Source organism: Anguilla anguilla, chromosome 10 (assembly GCF_013347855.1).
Source record: "Anguilla anguilla isolate fAngAng1 chromosome 10, fAngAng1.pri, whole genome shotgun sequence".
NCBI classification, from domain to species: domain Eukaryota; kingdom Metazoa; phylum Chordata; class Actinopteri; order Anguilliformes; family Anguillidae; genus Anguilla; species Anguilla anguilla.
Genome location: NC_049210.1, coordinates 28048468 through 28068201, shown reverse-complemented (window position 1 = coordinate 28068201; position 19734 = coordinate 28048468). Strand labels below are relative to the sequence as shown.

Here is a 19734-nt window from a genome sequence, read left to right as displayed (position 1 = left end):
CTGTAATGTTAATGACCAATTCAGACAGGATAAAGTATCTCTGTAATCAATATATGACTAGACACAGCCAATCATTTACTTTGATAAATCTTACTTTATGATTATGTATTAATCATGTACCAATCAGACAGAATTATGTATGTTATTCTTAAAATACATTTTGCTAATAAAAGCAGGGACTGCCCCTGTTTTCTTCAGTTTGGGCTTGTTCATCTTGTGTGTAAGTGCTGTGTGTAAGTCTTTCTGCAGAAACAATACAATTTGGGCTTATGGAGCCATTGCAAGTTAGCTTTTCCCCAAAAGCACCTCCTATAGGCTATATTGCAATATCAGAGTGTGTGTCCGGACATGTCTACCAAATGTTGTTAGTTTTTGAGCATGGGAAAGGGTGAAAATTTATCAAGAGACAGAAGAAAAATAGAAGCAGAATAATAATCCTAGCAAAAACAATAGAGGTCCTGCGTACTCTTGATGCTAAGCCCCATAATAATAATAAAATAATAATAATAATAATAATAATAATAATAATAATAATAATAACCTGTTCTCATATGTCCTTCTTGTCTCTGGATGGCCACTGTGTCCACGAAAGTTCCTCTGTGCTGTATAAGGAAAGGAAATATTCAGATTCATCTGAAGTGCTGCCATACTTATATCTACCCATTAAAATGAAACAGAAGAGATTATGATGTTTGATAAAATAAAGTTTTGCTCACTCACCTGCTCGTCCAATGGGTGCTGGTTCATTCTTTTGAACTAGAGAGTAGAATGCCATGGTAATGAAAATGAAGATGAGGGACACGCCCACTCCCACCACAATTGGAATGTCGTGTTTCTCCAGTGCTGGTAACCATGGATATGACTCCGGCATTACACTGCAAGAAAAAATGGTAACTATTTCTTTGAGGGAATTTTTCCGTTCACTCCCAGGTTGCTCATTAAGACTTCCACTTGTTGGCATCAAGATCAACGATTGCACACTTTTTAAGTTAAATCATTGCAACAGATAAAAACGGATAAACTGACTTATTGGCCTTTATTTTCTAGAATCAATGTCACACAGCACATGGGCGCAGTCAATGACGCAGTGCTGTGTGCTGTAGGGTCCAAGTTGGGTCCAAGTTGAACTATGCGGTTGTTCCCTGCACTTGGACCGGTACTTCTCTCTAGGGGTTTTGTCATACTTGTTCCTGGTTATGGTTATACACTTTGTTGTACGTCGCTCTGGATAAGAGCGTCTGCCAAATGCCTGTAATGTAATGTAATATTCCGTAGCAACAATATAAGACAGGCTAAACCCCACATTAGCCCTAAAATATGCCAATACAGCAGTGAAAACGCTGCTCACTGAATAACGAAATAAACGAGACAAAGTTTAAAAATAATTATACCACGTCATTCTACAGTCAATATCTGGGACTAAACATTGAATAAATATACAATCTTACCATTGGTTTTACGCGTAGAGATGTCCCTTTTGCGACTGAGTGGTCATATATTGTCTTGGATAATCCGTTTGTGAAATGTCGGCTATTTTCAAAAATAGCTGTGCATAATACCACACCTGTTGCTTACGGCGTTGTCGCCCTTTTTAGTTCAATTTAGCCAGATTGACAATTCATTTATTAAGTATGTGAAAGTATAAGCTTTCTAATGATGTATAACATGTATGATTTTGCTTTTGGGATAGCGTTTTATAGGTCAGCGTAACCAAATTTTTCTTATCTACCAATGTCTAAATAAATAAAACGGTTGGCTACTTTGCGCGAAGCACGCAGATGGCGAGTTGATATTAGGTCTTTTATTTCCGTTTTTTCTCAATGTCGTATTTATTATTTGAAATGTGCATTCATGTGTTATTATTATCTGTCTCTGTGGCGCTCTGAAATGTGCATTCTCTGCTAAACTGAGCAATGGATTGGAATATGTGTCTGACGTAGTGTTGCACGGTATACCAAAACTTCAGCACTTTCTCGGTACTTAAAAAAAAAAAAACGGTTTCGTATTTGAATTTTCCGACGTTCGGTAGTTCTGCGTCAAATGTAAAAGCCAGGGAAATGTGTCTCCCGCATTACTGATTTAGAGGATGAAAAGTGTAGTTTGTCAGAATCTTTGCTAGATGGCAGTAGCAACTAAGGTTGCCAAGTGAGGTGACCTGCGCTTGTGCATTCACTTCCCTGATACAGCGCAAGCTTTGACTCAGTTCACTTCAGTAGCAATAGGTGTTCCAATTTGGAAATATTTTATTATAGATAGATGCTGTATTGTTATTACAATATGCTGTTTTTAAATCTATTTAAAGGTGAAAGACCTGTTTTAAAGATTATTTAGTTTACAACTGTTTAATTTCTGAAATATATTTAACATATTTCTCCATTGTTCAGTGTTGTAACACTATAGGCCTATGCATATTCATATGTTGCAGAGGCTTCAACTTAAAGGTTGTTAATGAACCAGGTTGTTCATAAACCATGAATTTGAAAATGAGGTCAACCCTTGTGGACATTACGTTTCTGATCTATTAAGGTAATTTCAGTATCGTTAGGTACCAAGTATTGAATCAGTATCGAGTATCGTGATACTAAACCTGGTATCAGTATCAAAGTCAAAATTTTGGTATCGTGACAACACTAGAGTGTGGTGCTTTTAGTTGCGGCATGGAAGCGCTGCAGCTGTACATACACGCTCGGCCATCTAAGTGTTACCACATGCCATCTAAATGTTACGACATAGTAAAGGCCTTGACGGGAAGCTGTCAGGACACATCCATGGCGACGCAACTAAGTCATCAGCCAGCGTCTCTTAGCACTAGTGCATGCTAGGCTACCAAGAGTTTGTTAGTAAAAGCTTTTTGAGAGGATGAATAATTACTTTTCTTGAGCCTGCATCCATTTCAAGACAGTATCGGGTGAGTTCGTTTAATCTTTGAATCTGTCATTATGCTGAGAAATAGCTAAACCATTTTATTGATAGGTTCTGAGTTTCTGTGCAAACGCGCGAAAACACGCTGATATAATGAAACAATGACAGTAGCCTAATACATATATAGTCCGCTTCGTTCCGTTGCTACCATAACATAACAGACTATCTTGTGTCTACAGCTGCAGTTTCTCGCTGCAATTTCTAATATTGAATATAAACAAAAGACGCAATTTATGCTGTACTCTGCCAATGTCTAAATAAATAATACGCTACGGTAAAGCTTTGAGAAGATGAATCATTACTTTTCTTTGGCATGGATCCATTTGAAGACAATATCGGGTGAGTTTGTTTACTCTTTAAATCCGTCATTATGCTGAGAGAAACCATATTCTCAATTTAATCTCTAAATTGACTGTAAAGTTAGGGTTGTAACTAGTTAGCTGTTTCGTATGTGACTTAGTTAATGCACTCGTCTTAACTATTGCTTGTATTTTTGCATAGACTGCGTTGTTGCTGTTCTTGTTTGTGTTAGTGTTAATCAGTTTAACCTACAGGGTCCAAGTTGAACTATGCGGTTGTTCTCTGCACTTGGAACGGTAGGCCACTGCCCTCTAGGGTTTTCGACACACTTGTTCCTGGTTATGGTTATACACTTTGTTGTACGTCGCTCTGGATAAGAGCGTCTGCCAAATGCCTGTAATGTAATGTAATGCAATATTCCGTAGCAACAAGATAAACCCGACATTAGCCCTAAAATATGCCAATACAGCAGTGAAAACGCTGCTCACTGAATAACGAAATAAACGAGACAACGTTTTTTTAAAATTATACCATGTCATTATACAGTCAATATCTGGGACTACGCATTTAATAAATATACAATCTTACCATCGGGTTTACGCGTAGAGATGTCCCTTTTGCGAATGAGTGGTCATATATTGTCTTGGACAATCCGTTTGTGAAATATAGGCGCATGTGTGACGCCTGGGTATCTTCCAAAATAGCTGTGCATAATACCACACCTGTTGTTTACGGCGTTGTCGCCCTTTTTAGTACAGTCTGGCTTGATTGACAATTAATTTATTCAGTAGGTGAGAGTATAAGCTTTCTAACGATGTATAACATGTCTGATATTGCTTTTGGAATAGCGTTTTATAGGTCAGTGTAACAGTGTAATTTTCTTATCATCGCATTCACTTGCGCTTCTGGGGCAGCATTAAAAGACGCTGCACCTAACGAAACGTTGTCAACGATTTTCATAATTTCTTGGAGAGTACTATTATTATTGAGGACTTCGGGGCATCGCACATCTGACATCGTTTTCTGACGGAAAACAGAAGCGGATAGGACTTTGTCATTGATTTACTGTCTCTGTCTCTATACTACTGAACACAGATAAAATGTCATATTGCTATGTAAGTATTACTGCTCAAAATATTATGGTTATACGTTATTTTTGAAATTGAGTGTCTTTAAATAGGTTAGTGGTATTATATAATGGGGATATTGTACACTAGTGTTTTTGTGATGCAGCAGTGATGAGGAGAGTGACGGTTGAAAATTGTTTTCATATAGGCTAGTCCCTTCCCCATCCGCCATTATGCTGAGATACAGCTAAACCATTTTAATTGATAGTATTTGAGTTTCTCGACAAACGCGCGAGAACACGCTGGTATAATAAAACAATGACGGTCAATATAGCCTATATATATAGTCCGCTTCGTTCCGTTGCTACCATAATATAACAACCTTTCTTGTGTAGCTGCAATTTCTCGCGGCAATTACTAATATTGAATATAAACAAAAGACGCAATTTATGCTGTAGTCCGCCAAATAAATGATAAGGTAGGCTACTGTGCGGGCAGCTCGCAGGGATGGCAAGTTGATATTTCGTTTAGTTTTTTTTTCAATGTCGTATTTATTATTTGAAATATGTATTATTATTCTATCTGTCTCTGAGGCGCTCTGAAGTGTGCATTCTCTGCTAAGCTGAGCAATGGGTTGGAATATGTGTCTGACATAGTGTTGCACAGTATACCAAAACTTCAGCACTTTTTTGGTATTTAAAAAAATTAAAAGAAGCGGTTCGGTATTACAATATTCCGACGTTCGGTAGTTTTGTGTCAAATGTAAAAGCCAGGGAACTGTGTCTCCCGCATTACTGATTGAGAGGATGAAAAGTGTAATTTGTCAGAATCTTCGCTGGATGGCAGTAGCAACTAAGGCTGGCAAGTGAGGTGACGTGCGCTTGTGTATTATTCGTGGTTGATACAGCGCAAGCTTAGACTCAGTTCACTTCAGTAGCAATAGCTGTTCTAAATTGTAAATATTTTATTATAGGAAGATGCTGTACTGTTATTGAAATATGCTGTTTTTAGATATATTTTAAAGTGAAAGACCTGTTTAAAGATAATTTACTTTACCATTGTTTAATTTCTGAAATATATTTAATATAGTTTTCTATTGTTTAGTGTTGTAACACTATAGTCCTATGCTTATTGATATGTTGAACAGGCTTCAACTTAAAGGTTGTTAATAAACCAGGTTTTTAATAAACCGTGAATTCGAAAATGAGGTCATCACTTGTGGACATTACATTTCTGATCTATTAAGGTAATTTCAGTATCGTTAGGTACCGAGTATTGAATCAGTATCGTTTCAGTATCTATTATCGTGATACTAAACCTGGTATTGGTATCAAAGTCAAAATTTTGGTATCGTGACAACACTGTGATGCTTTTTTTAGTTGCGGCGCAGAAACACTGCAGCTGTACATACACGCTGGGTCATCTATGTGTTACGACAATATAAAGGCCTTTACGGGAAGCGGCCAGGACACATCCATGGCGACCCTCTAAGTCATCCGACAGTGTCTCTTAGCACACAATTGGCCATAAGTCATCAATTTTTATACAATCATCATGATATTCAATCGATATGTTGTGTGAAGGTATATGATCATGGGACAAAGCCATTTTAAAATCGCTCCATAGGGGGCGCGATGGTGCCAATGCTTGGACTCCTCCCAACGCCGCTTGCGGCTTTAATTTTAAAGTTGATATAGTAAATAAGAGGTGGGTCCCTCCAATTTTTTGCGATTCAGAATTTTTGGAATTCAACACAACTTACAAAATCCCGCATTTTTCCCGACGCTGCATAATTCGTAAAACGGCAAATTATTTTTACGAATTATGCAGCGTTGGGGAAAATGCAGCATTTTAATGTTGTGTTGAATTCCGAAAATTCCGAAAATTAATTATAAAAATAGACAGTTTATTATGTGTATTTTTACAGGACATACATTTTAATAGGTAACGATGTTGCTGGGAAAGTGGAGACGTATACAGTGATGTAATGACATGGCTCTCTAACCCGTGGAAAAGCAAACCGGTTCTTAGAAGGTTCGCAAGTTGAACCAACTGCGAACCGGCACTAGCACCAGCCCAGAACCAGAACTAAGTTCGCGTTGGTGGAATGAGTTACACCAGTTCTGTCAGGAGGAATGGGCAAAAATTCCGGCAAAGTATTGTGAGAAGCTTGTGGAAGGCTACCCCAAGAGTTTGGAATCAAGTTAAGCAATTAAAAGGCAATTCTACAAAATACTAACAAAGTGTATGTAAACTTTTGACCCACTGAAATCTGATATAGGACATAAAAGTTGAAATAAATCTGTCTTAGCTATTACTTTGAAATTACTTCTAATGGAAATAAAGTAGATACCCTAATTGACCTAACACATGAAACTGTATGGTAACATGAAATGTGCACAGTTGTGAAAAATTGAGTTTGAATGTCTCTAGTCTAGGTCTACGTAAACTTTTGGAGAACACTCGTCCTGGTGATCACCTGCACACTTCATTCTGGCTTTTTTATGCTGGTCTTGGAGTAGGGGCTTCTTCCTTGCACGACAGCCTTTCAAGCCATGGCCATGTAGGATTCTCTAAATGGTGGATGTAGATACTTTGGTACCCGATGCCTCCAACTCCTTCACCGGTTCCTTTGTTGTCTTGCAGTTCAGTTGAACCTATTAGACCAAAGTTCGTTCAGCCCTGGGAGTTAATTTGTGCCTCCTTCCTGAACAATGCAGTGTCTGTGTGGTCCCAAGATTTTTATATTTGCAAACAATTGTTTGCATACAGATGCTTGTGGTACCTGCAGTTGTTTGGAAATTGCTCCTAAGGAGGAACCGGACTTACGGAGGTCCACAATTTGTTTTTGAGGTCTTGGCTGAGTTGCTTGGATTTTCCCATGGTATCAAGGGCAAAAAGGCAGTAGCTCTTAAGGTAGGCCCTTAAATACAGCCACAGGTGCCAATTAACTCTGAATTAACTCTTAATTATGACAATTGGCCAATCAGAAGCTTCTAAAAATTCACTCCATCAATTTCTGAAATTTTTCAGACTGTTTAAAGAGACAGTCAACTTGGTGTACAGAAACTTTTGACCTACTGGAATTTATTGAGAATTTAAACTGGAATAAATCTGTCTCTAATCGATTGTTTTAAAATGATCTCTGACATGAACAAAGTAGATTCCCTAATTGACTTGCCAAAAGAAATGTATGGTAACATGAAATGTGCGGTGTTGTGAAAAACTGAGTTTGAATATCTTTAGCCTAGGTGTATGTACACTCAACTGTATCTAGTGTTAAGGGAAACTGTCACTCACTGTCTCTCTGCAGGTGTGTATGTCTAATTGATAAAGTTGGTGCTGACGTCTGAGCAAATGGCATGAAAGAGGTGGCCAAGAAAATGTTAGCCAAATTCAGGAGGAGATAACATTTGGAGAGAACTCATTATTCGAGTGTTGTCGAATATGGTATTTGTATTTGGCACCATCCCCAATATGCATTGTAGGCTTATAACATAACATAACGTAAGACGAGAACAGGCCATTCAGCCCAACAATGCTCATTTATTCCTACTATTAAACTGTACTTAATGCTTAGTTACCTAAAAGCTAGATAATATCTAACACTGTATCAAGCTGTGTTTCTGCCTCCACTACATGTCCAGGCAAGCTATTCCACACATTGACCACTCTCTGTGTGAAAAAATATTTCCTAATGTCTGTGTGAAATTTACCCTTTGCCAGTTTCAATTTATGCCCCCTCGTTCTGCTACCCAAACTCAACTTGAATAATTTCCTGTAGTTCACTTTGTTAATCCCTTTAAATATGTTAGTGGTGTTATATAATGTAAATATTTCACACTGTAATGTAAGCGTTAGATGGAAGTGTAATAGTTTTTGTGAAGCATGCAACAGTGATGACATCAGAGCTGGAACATTGCCAAAACGTGGTGGACGGGTGAAAATTGTTTTCATGTTGTCTCATCCCCATACAAGAAAACATACGAGAGTACAGAGTATAGAAATACACACGAGTTAATTATTACACATTTAGGTACTGTACCGCATTGTGTGACAATATTTTTGCATTTTTTAAAAATCTGATAGCAATGTTTCATCTTAAACCCTCATAAGGGGCTCATTTATATGCTTTATAATGGACAAAAAGCATTTTATTCAATTTTGGAGAGATTTTGGATATGTTTCTGGACACCTAGCTATTTTAGACCACTGTACTGACTGAAAGCTTGTAATTCCCATTTGAAAATTATGCAACAGTGATTTTCTTGAGTCAAAACAGTTGATTTGTAGTGAAATACGTGAATATGTTGTGATTTACAGCAATGCATAATTTAGACATTTTGGATAGATTTGGAGACGTTGGGTACACTGCTTAGTTTTTGCTTCATACATCTATAGTAGTTCTACATATCCACCCTTAGATTTTATGAACTTGGGTCAAGAAGTTTTTGATCTAGCACATGTATAGTTTAACCTCCTGTATATATGCAATCTCTCAGTATTTCATTGCAAACTTTAAAAGTGCAAATTTATTTTTGATTTTTTGTCAAAACAATTGCATTTGTGGCACTCTATTTCTTCCAAAATTATGAATATAAACTAATCTGCGTTAGTATTGTAAATTGTACAAATGTCTTGCTTCATTTAAGCCATTTTTCAAGTCTCTGTGGTACCCCCTAAATGGGCAAGGATTGGCAAGATTTGGCTTGTGCGCTAAGGGGTTAAGCTCTTTTATTGAATTGTTCACGTCATCGAACCTTTGTTGGAAGGAGTCTTTTATGCTGGCAACCTGTATCAAAAGTTCTTGTGCCCAGGCAGGTGGTTCCTCCTCAGCCATGCTTTGTTTAGTGGTGTGCAACTCGGCTTCTCGCTTTCTCGCCGTTTGTCTCGTACTCGTCTTGACATACAACCATCTTTGTGTGGAAAATGAATTTCCTAGTTTTACTTTTGAAACATCAAGCAATTAGAGGTATTTATTTATTGAATATCTCCGGCCTGTGGACGCCAAATGACTTAATCCGCCATACTCTCTTGTCACGTCTGAGACTGCTTTTTCAACTTACTTTTCCGCACCTTTGGAATGAATCTACACTGTGCATCAAGTATAACCCTTTTTTATTTTTTGCCATTTTCTCCCCAATTTTATCGTTATACCAATTCCCCGTGTGTATCACAGCCCCTGGTCGATGTGGTGGTAGGCGAGTGCTTATACCTCTACACTACCCAGATGGCCCCAAGTATAACCCTTTTGAACCTGTCCCACTTTTCATTCACAGTCCTGTAATAAAGAAGTTGCACCCAGTCTACCTTACTTAATTCTGATCGCATCTTTTTAAAGTTGGCACGCCTAAAATTTTAAATCCTGGAGTTAGATGGGCCCCTCTTAGTTTGCTAAAATACATAAAACTTAATTGTGGAATGATCACTTGTCCCAAGTGGTTCCATCTATACTACAAATTCTGTCAGAGTCATTACATAACACCAGATCTAGAATTGATTTCCCTCTTATAGGCTGTCTGACATACTGTGCTAAAAAAAGGTCATTTATAACATCTAAAAATTCATCCTCCCTTTTTTCTTGTCCTGCCACCAATTCCCAATTAATACTGGGGTAATTGAAGTCACCCATGATAATAATCTCTGCAAGCTTGTTTTATATTTTCAGAGAGCATTGTATTCATACTACTGTCTGAAGCTGGTGGTCGATAACACACTCCTATGTTAAGCCCCTCCTCATGTTCCCCTATGAGCTTAATCCAAATACCCTCATTAAGCATGAGGTCAATTTCTGGAATTTCTTGCACATTAAGATTATCTTTTACATATAGAGCCACACCCTCACCTCTCTTACTGGATCTATCCTTCCTAATAAGTTTATGCCCTTCTATATTATATTCATCCCCATCCTCTTCCCCCAGCCATGTCTCTGTAATCCATACTATGTCATAGCCCTTACTATTAATATCAGCCTCAATTTCCAAATATTTGTTTTTTATACTTCTAGTATTTAAACAAAGACATTTCAGACTATTGCTTCTACACATTCTCTCCTGTTCCCTCACTCCCCGCTGTCCCAAGCCACCCTTACTAAAATTTTGCTGTAAAAAGACTTCATTAATGTTTTCACTATTATAGGTAGCCTTGACAGCTTCCATCTGGGCAGTCTGCACCTCCCTACCCATTTCACTCTCTATCCTCCCTGCCTCCGAGGTCTCTAGTTTAAATAATCCTGTGCTACCCTGAGCATACACTGGCCCAGTGCAAAGGTACCCCTCCGGTTCAGGTGCAGCTCATCATGTTTGTACAGCTCACTCCTGTCCCAAAAGGAATCCCAGTGCCCCATAAACCTGCACCCCTCTTTTCTGCAAAATGATTGGATCCACGTGTTAAACCTCCAGACAAAGTTCTGCTTTGCTCTGCTTACACGTGGTACAGGTAGAATTCTAGAGAAGACTACCGTGGAGGTTTTGCTCCTAATCTTCTCTGCTAATTCCACAAAATTGTCCTGCAGGACCTCAAACCTGCCCTTACCTATGTCATTGGCCCCTACGTGGACCATGACAACTGGACCCCTTTCTTCTGTGGCCAGGAGCTTGTCCACGCGCTCAAGGAGATCTCCTACCTGGGCACCAAGCAGGCAACACACCGTGTGAAACTCCTTGTCACATGAACAGACTATGCTGTCTACCCCTCTAATAATTGAGTCCCCCACTCTGAATAACTCCCTTTTCCTGGAGGATGTAGCCATCTGGGTGCCCTGAGGCTCATCAGTCCCCCCACTCTCAGGGTAGAGAGCCAGGTCCAATTTCTGCAAGGGCTGGAATCGGTTGGACACCACAACCTCTGGAGATGCCGCCCCTATGTGGTGTGCAAGCCCTTTCCTGTGCTTACGCCCTACTGTCACCCAACTGTCTCTCCCTGCCTGCTCTGAAGACTTCCCCCCTCTCGGCCTAGGCGTGCACACAAGGTCTTTAAAGGACATACTATTTAGTTCTGGGAACTCTTCCAATTGTGAACTACGTGATGGTTCAGCCAGTTGGCCCTCAAGAACACAAATCTTGCTCTCAAGATGCTCAATAAGCTGACAACAGTGACAGACGAACAGCCTAAAGAAATCGCTTTCCAGCAGAGCGATCATTCCACACCCCTCACATAGTTTTGGCCACATTTTAACCCCTAACTATCTCCCTATCTCTCCCTAAGTTAAGATAAAGTTACTGCCGAGACGGAGTCAGCAACACCACACTTAAAAACACGCTAGGTGGCTCCGGACAGCAAGCAGTAGAAACTAGAGGAAAAAAGCCTCTTTTAGCTTACTTCCCAGGGAATGTTAGTGAAGCGTTTAGTTTATACACAAAAGAACGACCAGGAGTGGAATCAATCTGATTTATAATCAGCTAACGTAGCTTTTGCTAAATGCCAGTAACTCAAAGAAAAGAAACCCTTGTACTTAGCTAGCTAGGTAATATTTTGTCACAGGCCAAAATACACCCAGAATTTTTCTGCAATCCGTTTATAATACTAGACTAACTACTATATTTAACGTTAGTACTTAACAACGGAGGCAAACTATTTAGCTAACAATAGTTATGATATGAGATAAACAGAGCAGAGCCAAAAACAACAATTCACTTTAACCCTAACCCTAACTTAGAAACACACAAGATGGCTCTGGACAGCTAATGGTAGAAACCGGCGAGGAGAAAAGCCTCTTTTAACTTAAACGTAAAACGCTTAGTTTATAATAGACTACAGTTAACGTTAGCACTTAAACAACCCCCCCAAAAAAACCTTGTTAGCTCGAGTGTGCAAAATGTACTAACCGGCTTGCTAGCCGAGTGCTAACGAAGGAAAAAAAGCGGGGTAAAACTCCCTCTCTGTTCCTTTAACGGCAACAAAGGTTTTCACCTTAGGAGCAAATCTCAATTATAATAATGTGTTTTAAAAACGTGAACTAATATCAGAACTCCAAACTCCACAGAACTCCAATCCCAATCCAAACAAACACCCAAAAACAAATAAATCAAACACCCAGCACCCAACACCCAACAAACAATTTGCTAGCACCACTCTCGGTCCCACAACAGGAAGTGCATATCCGGTTCGTAATCAGTAGAGCACAGTACAGCAACGCCAACCAGCAGAGAAAGGTTCCTATACACAGCCTAGCCTACTACAAATGAGCTGCTGTGCCCAATTATGCTTCTTATTTGGGCTTTTCAGCTGATGTGTTGTGTAGGCCTAGGCAAGCTACCAGCCTAGCTAGTTATGATGTTTGTTTCAGTGACAGTTTGTTAACGTTATGACCAGCTGAGCACTGTTCATGGTTCTGATGTCTGCCATGACCTACTTTCCCAATCATATTGTTTCACCTTAATCATATTGTAATATAACCCAACATATTGTCTACTGTAAAATATCTAGGCCTAATGGTGTAGTGTGTGCACGTGTTTGTGTGCACACAGTAACTTTTTTTGATGTTCCAGCATTTTAATTGGCCACAGTATGGATGACATGCATGGAAAACAAATCAAATGCATTATCTTCAAAAAAGCTAGCTAGATACCATGACATCGACATGTCGTCTTCTTCTTCTCATTCAAATTAAGCACTTTCTTTTTGAACCTACCAAAGCTACCAACTGCGTAAATATTATAACCAATAAACAACACAAATATCAGACCAGGCAGAATCTTAAGTTAAGATTTTTAAAAATCACAAAGCAATGCAGGCCTGTAAACTGTATGACACCGCAAAATCTCTGTCTGCCCCCCCAATCACAGCAATCTAGATCCAGGAAATGCCTAAACCTGAAAACAGCTTATCACCTCTTACCATGTATCATTAGTGCTCTTTATTGATACATTATTCTGCTAGTGAGTTGTGGTTTGAAATAATAAATTTTGTGGAAGTCCCAAAAATGAATGGAGCCAGAAAACTGGGACAAACAGCGATGCTATTAGCGGTAAACACGGACAGCTGATTTTGGTAGTATTCACAAAATGCAAATACAATGGGGTAAGCTCCACAAAATGTGTTACACTGAGGTGAAAAATCCCTTTGTGGTGATACTACATGATACTACAACTCCCACACTGATTGCTCATCGTGTGCTCATCCCATTGGCCATCCACTTCACCCTCTTGCTCTCGCTTCCTCAGGGAGAGAGAAGCCAAAATCAAACAAAAGCTAAACACGCGGCCAAAGGTGTACATACCTATCTGAAGAAAAACACGTTTTTAATGTACAAAAATGCCAAGTTACTCACACATTGAAAGCACTGTCTATAAATCATTAATTTAAACTTGCAAAATCTAGGCCAGCTATTAAAAGTATTCATATCAAAATTAAGTGAAGCTACAAGAAACAATATTGGCTATTTTAGCTGACACAAATGGAATAAGCTGCATTCCAAAGCAATACTACCCAATGTTTCCTAAATTATGCCCAGTTAAAGTGAATGCAGTTTATTAAGCAGTATGTTAATAATGTATGGCAATATGTATATGTTGCACAGGAGACCGTGTTGAGTCTCCCTGAACCATTTCATATACTCAAATATGAAAGACACAATCATATATCAATGTGTATGTATATACCAATGATCCTGCTTGCAATCTCTGTACGCATATCATTTCAGGTTAACCTGCAACTTTAGACTGTGGGAGAAAACTGGAGTACGCGAAGGAAACCCACGTGGACACAGGGAGAACATGCAAAATCCACACAGAAAGGCCCTGGCCAGGATTCGAACCAAGGATCTTCTTGATTTGAGGCAGTGCTACCCACTGCCCCACTGTGCCACCCTTCTACCTAATTTATGAATATATAATAATCTAAATGGTTGAGGACTGGCCAGATTTGGCATCTGTGCAACGGTGACAATAAAAAGTATGCATTTGGTGTGCTTGGCATCTTGACGCAAGTATCATTTGTGATCTATATTAATTGTGCAAATTGTATTTTGATGTGTGCTTTGAACCATTTCCTACGCTTACTTATAAATTTTCATGTGGTATCTACACCCCAGACTGCTTAAATAGTCGGCATCAATAAGTCCGCTTCTGACTAGTTAGATTTTTTTATTCTGGCAAAACTAATAGCTTTCCAGCCTTTTGTGAAAAATAAAACTTAAATTATTTTGAACAGTTGTGCCTTTCATTTTTTTGATGATTGCACAAACCTCCCTATAAATTCAGAGACACACCTGGGATCAGGTGTATGTGTGGGGGGGGGGGGTATAAATAACAATATATAAAACATTTTGGTACACAGACCAGAAAAATGAAAGATGCTGGCTATGTACTTCAAGAACAGGGCCACAACAGTAGCATACCAGATCAGTGTATTAAGGTATCTGTTACACTTTGTGACAAATCTTTTATCGATGTAGGCTTTTTGTTTTAACTGTAAAACCCAGAAATAAACCTTTGTTGAAAAAGCATCTCTATAATTTTTCTTCATATTTACTTTTGTCAGCCTGCATTGTGACTCACCTGTTGATGCCATCACTGTTCCTCATGGGAGGCTGTGACGTGTTCCTCTTGGGGCAGTCCGTTAGTTGTATTTCATGGTTTTCAGCTGGTGAAGTGGGTTGGTTCCCATTCTGCTCCTCGGCAGTTGAGGTAGGGATCCAGTCTTCCTCTGACAGGGAAGGACTGTGGGGTGGAGGCTCATGACCAGGAGGTTGGGAGTGGAGATCAGGAGGCTGTGACTGAGGTTCAGGAGACAGTGCTTGAGATTGACAGGGGAAAGTGTCTGTGTCAACAGACAGTGAGTAAGGTATATGAGGGAGGAATTTATTGTCATCAGGGGGTGAAAAGTAGAAATTAGATGGTGAGGAGTGATGGTCAGGGGACAGAAAATGAGACCCAATGAGCAGTTGTGTTGTAGATATTGTAGATGGTTCTGTGTTAGCCCCTGGCATTACTTCATCCAAGCTGCTTTGAGGTGCCATGTTTCGTGTATAGAGTGGAACATAAAATGCCTCGGTACCAGCAAGCCTTTCTGTCTTGAGCACTAGTCCTTCTAAATTCTTCAAACTGTCACCCAGTCCAGATGAGGTCCAATCAGCATTAAGAGAGGGGAACAGGAAAGGCCTGGACTCCATCACATGCAGCAGGTTCTGGGCTGCAGGGGGTGCTACAGGAAGCATTATCAAACAACTGTTTTACTTTCTTTTTATATTTATGTTTTGGTATTTTAATACTTAAAGGTGCAGTGTGTAGAATTTAGTGGCATCTAGCGGAATGGACTTGGCAGAAATGGAATATAATATTCATAAGTATGTTTTAATTAGTGTATAATCCCATGAAAATAAGAATCGTTGTGTTTTCGTTACCTTACAATGAGCGGTGCAACATGGCGGCCTCCGCCATGTTGCACCGCGGCCTCCGTGGAACATGGCGGCCTCCGTGGAAGAGGACCCGCTACATAGGGAGCGGGTCCTCTTCCACGGAGGCCGCCATGTTGCACCGCCATGTTTCTACAGTAGCCCAGAAGGGACAAACGGCTCTAGAGTGGGCCTTTCGCGTTTATTTTTCTCGCGTTTTTAATTTTGGTGGGTGGCGTGAATGCACCAGTTGGAAGACGAAGAAGAAGAAACAAGAGACTAAGTGGTCATATATTGTCTTGGACAATCCGTTTGTGAAATATATGCGCATTTGTGATGCCTGGGTACCTTCCAAAATAGCTGTGCATAATACCACACGTGTTGTTTACGGCGTTTTCGCCCTTTTCAGTACAGTCTGGCTTGATTGACAATCCATGTATTCGGTAGGTGAGAGTAGAAGCTTTCTAACGATGTATAACGTATAATTTTGCTTTTGGAATAGCCTAGCGTTTTATTGGTCAGAGTAATCGAAAGTTTTGTTATCATCGCATTCACTCTGTGGTAGCAGTAAAAGATGCTGAACCTAACGAAATGTCAACGATTTTTCATAATTTCTTGGATAATACTATTATTATTGAGGACTTCTGGGCATAGCTAAGCCATAGGTTTGCTGATAGACCTAGCTGACACTGTTTTCTTGTGTAAGACAGAAGCGGATAGAAGTATATCATTGATTTACTGTCTCTGTCTCTATCTATTGAAAACAGATAAGATTTCATCATTGCTATGTAAGTATTTCTGCTCAAAATATTTTGGTTATATACGTTATTTTTGAAATTGAGTGTCTTTAAATAGGTTAGTGGTATTTTATAATGAGGATATGTCACACTAATGTAAGCGTTAGTTAGGAGTGTAATAATTTGTGACGCATCATGTCTTTCTATGATTTACCATGCAAAGCAGCTAACGTTAGCAATAAAACACTACCACAATGCGGAATAATCGCTATCATACTTGTAAGCTATAACCTATAGTTTTACAGACTAAATAACTAAATACAATTCATAAATCTATCCAGGAGCCTCATCACTTGACACTTGGCTACTCGATGCTGTCGTAGACAATGACATCATTTTTGGAACTTACAGGTCGCCGTAGCTTCTCCTACGTCGTTGGAAAGGGAGGGGTGAGGGGAGGTATTCAGTTGGTTGCAATCTGCAACCTCACCGCTAGATGTCACTAAATCCTACACACTGCACCTTTAAATTCTGTTTCCATTAAGATTACACATCATCTTGTGTACAGATGAATGTAACCCTAAGAAAACAGACAATAATAACAACAACAACAACAATAATAACAACAATAATAATAACAATAATAATAAACAGTTAAAGGTAGTAGAATACAAATACAATGAATAAAAAAGGTAAAATGCAAACAAACTCAAATAAGTCAATAAAAATAATAAAAAACAGACAATGAAGGCAAATGCAACAACAAACATGTGGGTTTAAATGTGCATTTAAAGCTGAAACTTACTAAATTATCCACATATAAAGCCTCTCATTTTTGTGATAAGCTGTTCATTGTTTTTGTGGCCACACTTAGGAAAAAGGATACAATTTTGGGGCACACAAGTACATTGCTTTATCAATTCTCAGAGTTCTAATTGGCTAACAATGAACTAATTAAATCAAAATAAATATATAGGCTGCGTCCGAAATTGCATACTATGTACTACATACTGTATATCATTTTTAGCATGTCCAAAACAATAGCATGAATGAAATATTATGAAAAAAATACCAGGATGTCATACTGCATTCGATGAAATATTGTAGCATGCAAACACTGTGCACTATGTTGCATGACCATCCCACAATGCACTTTTATAGTTTATGACACAAGCCACCAGACATCAATCAATAATGGCATAGGGTGGAGTCAAGCAAAATATTGCACACCTGTCTCCCACCATCAACGTACAAAGTGCTGAAAGGAAGTGGAGCATTCCAAAAAGCCATTGTACTCTTTATTCACATACTAAATGCCCTGAATGATAGTATACATACTACATAGTATGCAATTTCGGATGCAGCCATACAGTACAGGTGCTGTCATGCATGTCACAGGCTGAAAATCTGATACACACTTTATTACTAGCTGGTTAGACTGTAATACTTTTTTCTCAAGACTTCCAAGGATGTAACCGCATTAGGCATTGTACAGTATAAATTGTTATTTAGGTTTGTTAAAGTGTAGTCAAATATTACAACCAAAATCATTTATATGATTAAATTAAAATTAATTAAATTACATTTAATCTTGCAATTCATCTTGCATGCAATGAAGGGTTTAATACATTGAATGTGGTTTCATACAACAAGTTTTACCTTATTGCCATCTTGCTACTGGCAACAGTTTCTACTGCTCTGTAAACTTTGAATAGAAATTGTGTTTCTGTTTACACAGCTACAATACCCTCCAAAATTATGAGAACAGTAGAATGAAATTTATTTTTGCTGTATAATCAAGGCATTTGTATCTGAGGTCAAAAGAAGAATGTGAGACGATGGTACAGACACTCAGCTTTTATATTTCATGGTATTTACAGTTGAGGCCAAAAGTTTACATACACCTAGGCTAAATACATTAAAACTAAATTCTTCACAACTCCACACATTTCATGTTACCCTAATTGACTTAACACAGGAAATGTATTGTATCTACTTTATTTCCATAAGAGGTCATTTCAAAATAATAGCTAAGAGACTTCTATGTACTATATCAGATTTTCAGTGGGTCAAAGGTTTACATACACATTGTTAGTATTCGGTGGCATTGCCTTTTAATTGCTTAACTTCAATCAAATGCTTGGGGTAGCCTTCCACAAGATTCTCACAATACTTTGTCGGAGTTTTTGCCCATTCCTTCTGACAGAACTGGTGTAACTCAGTCAGGTTTGCGGGCCTCCTTGCTCAGACACGCCTTTTCAGTTCAGTCCACAAATTTTCTATGGGATTCAAGTCAAGGCTTTATGATGGCCACTCCAATACTTTCACTTTGTTTTCCTTAAGCCATTTTGTTACAACTTTGGAGGTATGCTTACGATCATTGTCCTGCTGGAAGACCCAGTTGCGACTAAGTTTTGACTTTCTAGCTGATGTCTTGAGGTGTTGCTTCAGTATTTTTAGGTAATCCTCCTTCCTCATGATGCCATCTATTTTCTGAAGTGCACCAGTCCCTTTTCTAGCAAAACATCCCCACAACATGATGCTGCCACCCCAATGATTCACAGCTGGGATGGTGTTCTTCGAATTAAAAGCCTCACCCTTTTTTCTCCATACATAGCGCTGATCATTATGACCAAACAATTCAATTTGAATTCAATTTATCTGACCAGAGAACACTACTCCAACAGGCTAGGTCATCGTGTGATCACCTGCACACTTCATTCTGGCTTTTTTATGATTTTATGTCTTGGAGTAGGGGCTTCTTCCTTGCATGACAGCCTTTCAGGCCAAGGCGATGTAGGATTGTCTTAATGGTGGATGTAGATACTTTGGTACCTAATGCCTCCAACTCCTTCACCTGTTCCTTTGTTGTTGTCTTTGGGTTCAGTTGAACCTTTTGGACCAAAGTTCGTTCAGCCCTGGGAGTTCATTTTTGCCTCCTTCCTGAACGATGCAGTATCTGTGTGGTCCCAAGATTTTTATTTTTGCATACAATTGTTTGTACAGATCCTTGGGGTACCTTCAGTTGTTTGGAAATTGCTCCTAAGGAGGAACTGGACTTGTGGAGGTCCACAATTATTTTTCTGAGGTCTTGGCAGAGTTGCTTGGATTTTCCCATGGTATCAAGGGCAGAAAGGCAGTTGCTCTAAAGGTAGGCCCTTAAATACAGCCACAGGTGCCAATTAACTCCTAATTATAACCATTGGCCAATCAGAAGCTTCTAAAAAGTCATTACATGAAATTTCTGGAATCATCCAGACTGTTTAAAGAGACAGTCTCGCCTTAGTGTAAGTACACCTTTGACCAACTGGAATTCTGATATAGTGAATTAAAGCTGAAATAAATCTGTCTCTAATTGATTGTTTTAAAATTA

General features: G+C 38.9%; 1 protein-coding gene across 10 annotated transcripts in view; it reads right to left on the bottom strand.

Moving 5' to 3' along the window:
• LOC118206456 (brother of CDO) overlaps nt 1-19734 on the bottom strand; it is a 374202-nt gene that overhangs the window by 43089 nt on the left and 311379 nt on the right. For all 10 annotated transcript variants that reach the window (XM_035379207.1, XM_035379212.1, XM_035379206.1 and 7 more), the window contains 3 exons: nt 14789-15434; nt 721-875; nt 542-602 (listed from right to left, as the gene is read on the bottom strand). In XM_035379207.1, coding sequence (XP_035235098.1) covers nt 542-602; nt 721-875; nt 14789-15434 — 862 coding nt within the window. The remainder of the gene's footprint in view (nt 1-541; nt 603-720; nt 876-14788; nt 15435-19734) is intronic.